Genomic DNA, 7633 nt, shown 5'->3' on the forward strand with positions numbered 1-7633 from the left:
ATTATCCAGGTCTTGGTACATGTGGGCACGGACTGGTTCAGTCTCTGATGAGATGTCAGTACAAATCGTTGTTAGTCCTTAAGACCTGTGATGGCAAAAATGGCTAACTCACCATTATTCTTCGCAACAATCTGTCACGTCACCTCAGGTGGGAAGCCTAATGAAATTCACTGAAAATGAAATGGAAAATGAACATTACCTGAACAAATAGCAGACGCTGCCTCGTTAGGTTGGCAGTTGTGCTTGCCCAATGAGTTCGATTGACACTGGTACAGATTCCACTCAGTGCCTTTACAACCAACATCGTCCAACCAGAAGGAAGACTGTGCTGGTCCAAAGTGAGCGTTGCCTGGAGCTGATTGGGCAGGTCCACATCCAATTTGCCGACAAGCGACATTCGCATCAATGATGTCCCAACTATTATCGCAGACGGCTCCCCAGCTGTTGTTGTAATAGATCTCAACTCTCCCCGAACAGGGACCATTCCCATCCCTCAGTCGTATTGCAATCGGATCTGAAGGTAAAGAGCAGTTAGACTATTAACAATTATCCACCAACAAGGCATTTATCTGTATAAGGGCACATGAAGTCAAGAGCACTGATTGATCCTCTGTTTCAAGACATTCATCAAAGTCATCGAAATAATGGATTCCCTCCTTCAATTGGACACTTCAATCAGAGGAAGCAATATTATTCACGACAACAGATCCACTCCCCTTGAATCAATAGGACAGTACAACACAGGAACAGGCTCTTTGGTCCATCATGTTTGGACTGACCATGATGCCATTGTAAACTAAATGCATATTCCTGTAGGCTGTCTGTACCCAGCTATTCCTTGCCTGTCTATGTGCCTGTCTAAGTGTCTCTTAAACTTTGTTGTGTATGACTGGTGCTGGTTTCCCTAAAGCAGAGGAGGTTGGTTGTTGGGGTGGGGGGGGGGAGGTGTTCATGCTTAAGGTATATAAAATGTTGAGGGGGTAAAGATAGGGTAGTCAGGAAGAAACCTTGCTTCCTTGATAGAAGGAACAATGTCAAAGGCTGGGGAGAAGTGGAATAGATTAAAGATAAGGGATAGGGGGATTAGAGGGGATGTGAGGAAAGCCTTCTCCAACCAGGGGGTGGTGGGGAATCTGGAACTCATAACCTGTAAGGGTGGGAGAGGCAGAAATCCTCATCACATTGAGTGTTTTGATTCTCTCTCAAAGGTAATCCCAAGGATGTTGATGTTGGGGGGGATGGTGACAGCATTGAGCACCAAGGGGATGATGGTTAGATTCTCTCTCAATGGTAACTCCCAAGAATTTGACAGTGGGGGATTCAGAAATGGTAATGCTATTGAATGTCAAGGGCATGATGTTACCCCTGGGTAACTCTCAGGGTACTAATAGTAGGCAATTCAGTCATGGTAACACAGTTGAGTGTAAAGGGGCAATGGTGAGACTCTTTCCCAGTTGTAACCCTCAGAATGTTGTGAGGCAGGGAGTGGGTGGAGGGATGGAGGTGGTGATTCAGGGATGGTACTGCCAGTGAATGTTAACAGAGTATGGCTCATCTCTCTAAGGTAACCTCCAGAATCTCGATAGTGGAGTCTCAGTGATGGTAACAACATTGAATGTCAGAAGCAGCATGGTTAGATGTGCATGTGTGGTGCTAAAGCAGACAAGGCTATGGGGCCAACTCCTGGGATAGTGAGGCTACAGGATAGTGACATGGTTGCTCTTGATAGGTGCAGACTTGATGGGCTGAAGAGCCATTTTCTGGCCTATAGACTGTTATGAGTCTCCAAACAGTGGAAAATCCCACACAATCGTGGAAATGAGATTGAAAGATGCACAAAGATCAAACTGACTCATGAAGAATGGGCCACAACTGAAATTTTATAGTTTTCTAAGCAGTTCCTGCTAAAATAGGTCATCTCATACAACAGATAGACAGGTGGTCAGATGCAATAATTAATTTCAGTTCTTTGTGAAATATTTATCATTGAACAATGTTCTGGGTGATATAGTGGGCAGAGAAGAAAGTTATCGAAGAGTACAATGGGAACTTGGGCCAGTGGGCCAAGAGATGGCAGATAGATAAATGTGAGGTGTTGCATTGTCAGACAAACCAGGATGGGACTTACTCAGTTAATGTCTAAAGTCATGGGAGGTTTAGACATGATGGATAGCTAGAAGTTTTTCCTCAGAGTGAGGGACTCAATTTCTAGGAGTCCCCAGTTCAAGGTGAGAGGGGAAAAGTTTAAGGGAGATATGTGCGGAAAGGGGTGGTGGGTGCCTGGAACACATTGCCAGCGGAGGTGGCAGAGGTGGGCACCACAGCATCATTAAAGATGTATCTAGACAGTTACATTTATCGGCATGGAGCGGAGGGATACAGATTCTTTGAAAATACTTGATATGTTTAGATAGAGGATCTGGATCAGCACAGGCTTGGAGGGCCGAAGGGCCTCTTCCTGAGCTGTAATTTTCTTTGCTTTTTGTTTTAAAGGTAGGGTCTTGGGGAGTGTTGTTAAACATAGAGACTGAGGGTTGCATAGGCCCTTGAAAATGGCGTCACAGGTAGCTGGTGAAGAAGGCGCTTGCCTTCAATGGTCAGAGCATTGAGTACAGGAGTTGGGACTGTATAAGACAATGGTAAGGCCACATTTGGAGTACTGTGTACAATCCAGGCCACTCTGCGATAAGAAGGATGCTATTAAACTGGAAAGGGTGCAAAAACTATTTACAAGGATATTACTGAGACTGGAGTGTTCGAGTGAAAAGGAGAGGCCGGAGAGGCTGGGACTCTTTTCCCTGGAATGTAGGAGGTTGAGGAGTGACTTTATAGAGGTCTATAAAACCATGGAGGTTCAGGGATAGGGTGAGTAGCAAAGGCCTTTTCCCATGGTAGGGGAGTCCAAAACTGGGTTTAAGGTGAGAAGGAAAAGATTTAAAAGGGACCAGAGGAGAAACACACAGAGGGTGGTGCATATATGGAATGAGCTGCCAGAGGAAGTGGTAGAATTGAGTACAATTATGACATTTAAAAGACATTTGGGCAGATACGTGGATAGGAAAGATATGGGCCAAATGCAGGAAATCATTCAGTTTTGGGAACCTGGTCAGTCTAGATGAGCTAGGCCAAAGGGCCTGTTTCTGTGGTCCATGACTCTCTGTCACAAACACAGCCCACTGTGCTTGTCTTTTACAGTCTTATTGCATGGGTTAACATTGACCTTTCACTGCATCTCCCACTGGGCCTACTTTTATGGAGATGATGCCACTGAGTATTGATCAGCCAGCACATTGAAGTGCAAATCTTACTCTGTTTTTGTCATCTCCCTGTTCCTGTGCAGAATAAGACTGTTTGGCCCATCTCGCCTGTACTGGCTCTCTGATTGGTCCCATGGTGGGGGTGGGGGGGCACTCTACCTGAACAAGTGACAGACGCAGCCTCGTTCGGACTGCAGTTGTGGTCCCCCGGCGCGTTGAATGGGCACTGGAACAAGTCGGACTCTGTCCCTGCGCACTTTACGTCATCCAACCAGAAAGAACTGGACGCAGGTCCAAAATGAGCGCTGGCAGGGGCTGTTAAAGCTGTTCCACAGCCTATTTGCTTGCAAACAACGTTGGCGTCAGTCATATCCCAGTAATCATCGCAGACCGCCCTCCATGTATTGTCATAATACACTTCCACTCTCCCGGAACATGAGTCTGTGCCATCCATCACCCTCACTCGGATTGAATCTGAAGCAACAAGGATTAGAAACAACAGAAATCAGGGTCAATCTCATCGAACGTCCTTGTTACCTAGCCATGAGTACAGCAGCTCATGATAAGAAGAATGTAATTGATACGTGTTTCATCCTCTTTAAATGTTCACTGGAGTTTAATTTTTTTAAAAAATTATAACCAAACACTTATTTAAGGAAAGATATCATTTCATCAGAGGCAGTTCAGAGAAAGTTTACAAGGATGGTCCCTGAATGGAGAGATCGTCTTATGAGCAAAAGCTCAATGGTGGCACAGTGTCTGTGGTTAGCAGTGCTGTTTCACAGTGCCGGGGACCTGGGTTCGATTCCAGCCTCGGGCGACTGTCTGTGTGGAAGTTTGCACATTCTCCCGGTGTATGTGTGGGTTTCCTATGGGTTCTCTGGTTTCCGTCCAAAGATGCGCAGGTTAGATGAACTGGCCAGTGTTCAGGGATGTGTAGGTTAGGTGCTGTAGTCAGGGGCAAATAACCTCTCACTACAGTCACATTATGGATAAATGCGGCCTGTTGCATTCTAGTGCAATTAAAATTAACACTTACCACAATTTCATAAGCCTTGTCACATTTATCATTGCATGACGCTATCCAACTACAATTGCTACACTCGTGACAAACAGGGATAATGGTCATTTATTAAACATATAGGAATAAAATCTCAAGGTGATAAAACTAAAGCCAAAAAGACATTTGCTATCCTGTCTAACACCTAGAGAAGCAAACAGTTTTGATTTTTTGTTGTCTATCCAACCAAATCTTTTGTGTTTATTTTTAAAAACATTATTTCTGGAACATCCCTCATACCAGTCTTTGGCCGATATTCCTTAATACCTTTGCTTCATGAAGAAATGATCACAATCAGATCTACAATTAACATCTGATCTAATGCTGCTCCATAATCTGTAGTCTGAACTGAGCACATAATGGAGAATATATTTAACCTGGTGTTTTCTCTCAAATTGAGAAGGTTAAGGGGTGATCTGATCAAAGTTTTCAAGATATTAATGGGAAAAGGCAGGGTGGATAAAGAAAAACTATTTTCACTGTCTGGGGGGGTTCCAGACTTAGGGAGGAGAATGAGGGCCATTCAGGAAAGATGTTAGGAAGCACTTCTACATGCACAGGGTGGGATAGAGTTGGAACTCTCTTCCACAAACAGCAGCTGATGCTGGATTCAGTTAGTTTAAATCTGAGGTAGATCAATGTTTATTCAGCAACGATATTAAGGGGATGGGGGCTAAGGGCAGGTATAAGGAGTTAGATCACAGATCAGCCATGATCTAATTGAATGGCAGAATGGCTCAAGAGGCTGAATGGCCTCCTCCTGTTCCTATATTTACTGACTGTGTAACACAGACGGTCTAGGATCCAATACTTGTGAGACGTAAATCATGTTTCCTACGTCCTTCCAACACAATAGCTGGATCAATATTGTCCATTATCCGGTGTTTAATTATAAAGTAGTGCATTCTTGCACTCCTTATCACAAATATTTTTGAGAAAGCCATACTGTATAAACAATTAGGGCACAAAATGAGCATCCGTTCCAATTAATCCTTCACTCACATGCATTCGAAATTAAAAGGTGTTCTTACCTGTTGAAGCTTGGCCCCTCAGAACCATCAAATGAACTGTAAGTCAACGAAAACAGGCTTTGATTACCACATGAGCCCGAGCTGTTGACCGAAGTATCATAAATGATTAGCTGTGATAATATAATTTCATAGGTATTGTTCATCTGGGAGGGCTGGATGGAGTGGACATGGAGAAAATATTTCCATGAGTAGGAGAGATTGGGACCCAAGGGCACAGCCTCAGAGTGAGGGAACGACCCTTTAGGACTGAGATAAGGAGGAATTTCTTCAGCCAGATGATGGTGAATCTGTGGAACCCATTGCTGCAAAAGGCTGCAGAGGCCAATGAGTGTATTTAAGACAGAGTTAGATAAGTCCTTGATTGATAAGGGGATCAAGGGTTACAGGGAGAAGGCAGGAGAATGGGGTTGAGAAACATCAGCCGCCATCAAATGGTAGAGCAGATTCAATGGGCCAAATGGTTGAATTCTGCTCCGATATCTAATGGTCTTGAATATCACATGCACCGTTTGTACACTGTCCCCACACCTCACCTTTTGTATTTTACTACCTCCCCATAGTGTGAGCAATGCAGTATGGGAAAGATTATAAATTGCAAAATAAAAAGGCCTCTCAATATTTTATAAGTTTCAATCAGATTCCCCCTCATCCTTCTAAATTCCATGGTGTACAGACCCAGAGTCTTCAACCTCTCTTCATATGACGCATTCTTTATCACCAGGATCTTTCCTGTAAACCCCCTCTGGACCCGTCCAAATGCAGCATGGCCTTCCTTTGATACGGTGCCCAACACTGCTCACAATATTCCAAATGTGGTCTGACCAGAGCCTTATAGATCCCGAGCAGGGCATCTCTGCTCTTGTATTCTAACCCTCTCAAAATGAATGCTAACATTATATTGACCTTCCTCATTACCAACTGAAGCTGCCTGTGAACCTGAAGGGAATCCTGAACTCAGACTCCCAATTCTCTTTGTGCTTCAAATTTCCGAAGCCTTTCCCCATTTGGAAAATAGTCTCTGCCTCTACTCTTCCTACTGAAGGCATTAAGCGTTTACTTCCTTGCATAGATGGGAATGCTTTCAGCTTTGAACAACTTCAAACATAATGAATGAATGAATCATCAGTAACAAAGTTACAAATGAGTACAAATGGGTTAAAAAAAAGAGTTTGTTTGGTCATACAGCAAAAAAAGTTGTGTGCCGTTCTGGAATCCACATTCTCGGAGGGATGGGATAGCACTGGGAGAGGGTGTACAGGGAGATTTACCAGGATGTTACTGTGGAGGGCCGGAGAGTTTCAGGATTGGAGAAAGGTTGGACAGACAGGGCTTGTTTCCCTCAGACCAGAGGAGATTGAGAGAGGGGGGACATGACTGAAATGTCTGAAATGATGATGGGGCTTAGATAGGGGAGAGAGGAAGAAACCGTACCCCCCTGATGGAGGGTTCAGCAATTGGGGGAGGGGCCATAGATTGAAGGCAAGGGGCAGGAGATTTTCAAGGGGGTGTGAGGAAATGTTTCTTCACCCAGAGGATGGCGGGGAATCTGGAACTCACTGCCTGTAAGGGGGAGAGAGGTAGAGACTCTCATTATGTTAAAGAAGGATTTAGATGTGCACTTGCGTTGCCAAGGCTATGGACCAAGTGCTGGAGAAATGGGATTAGAGATAGTGAGGTGGTTGTTTTTGACTGGCACGGACATGATGGGCTGAAGGGCCTTTCTCTGTGCTGTAGACCTCTCTGACTCTACATTTAAAAAACTACGTACTTGAATTTATGAAAAGCAATAATGACCACAATGCCATTTTGATGTGAAGATGTCCCAGAATACCGGATTCGTTTCAAGGCCTTCCTTCCTTTATGTCTCCAGCATAGCTTACTTCGACAACTTCTGTGGAATTAAACAAAAAAAAACATGAAATAATTCTTAACCGAGAGGCACTGGAAAATTCAGGTGTTGCTTAGCTCAGTTTGCTGGATAGTCAGTGTGTGATGTAGACTGATGCGAACAGTGTGGCTTCATCCCCATGGTTATGATGAAGTTCTCTCCTTCTCTGCCTCTCCCCTCACGTGCTCCTCAGATTGAACCACCTCCAGCCATCTCTCTCTTAATGGGAGAGCAGCCCAATGGTCTGATAAGACTTTATCCTCAAAATATGCAATAAAATGAGCAGCTTTCAATGTGATGTGACACCTTATGATATTATCAAGTCACATTCTAGGGACCCAGGTCCAAACTCTGCCCTCAGCAGATGGTGGAATTCAAATTCAATCAATAAAAGTCT

At 44.2% G+C, this 7633-nt stretch overlaps 1 protein-coding gene across 1 annotated transcript in view; it reads right to left on the reverse strand.

The window, feature by feature from the left end:
* The window catches only part of LOC132833902 (deleted in malignant brain tumors 1 protein-like), a 52199-nt gene that overhangs the window by 37462 nt on the left and 7104 nt on the right, over positions 1-7633 (reverse strand). Inside the window, exons 2-6 of the mRNA XM_060852560.1 lie at positions 7229-7239; positions 5349-5458; positions 5156-5262; positions 3417-3731; positions 200-514 (exon numbers count right to left, since the gene is read on the reverse strand). Coding sequence (XP_060708543.1) covers positions 200-514; positions 3417-3731; positions 5156-5262; positions 5349-5458; positions 7229-7239 — 858 coding nt within the window. The remainder of the gene's footprint in view (positions 1-199; positions 515-3416; positions 3732-5155; positions 5263-5348; positions 5459-7228; positions 7240-7633) is intronic.

This window comes from Hemiscyllium ocellatum, chromosome 38 (genome assembly GCF_020745735.1).
Source record: "Hemiscyllium ocellatum isolate sHemOce1 chromosome 38, sHemOce1.pat.X.cur, whole genome shotgun sequence".
NCBI lineage: Eukaryota > Metazoa > Chordata > Chondrichthyes > Orectolobiformes > Hemiscylliidae > Hemiscyllium > Hemiscyllium ocellatum.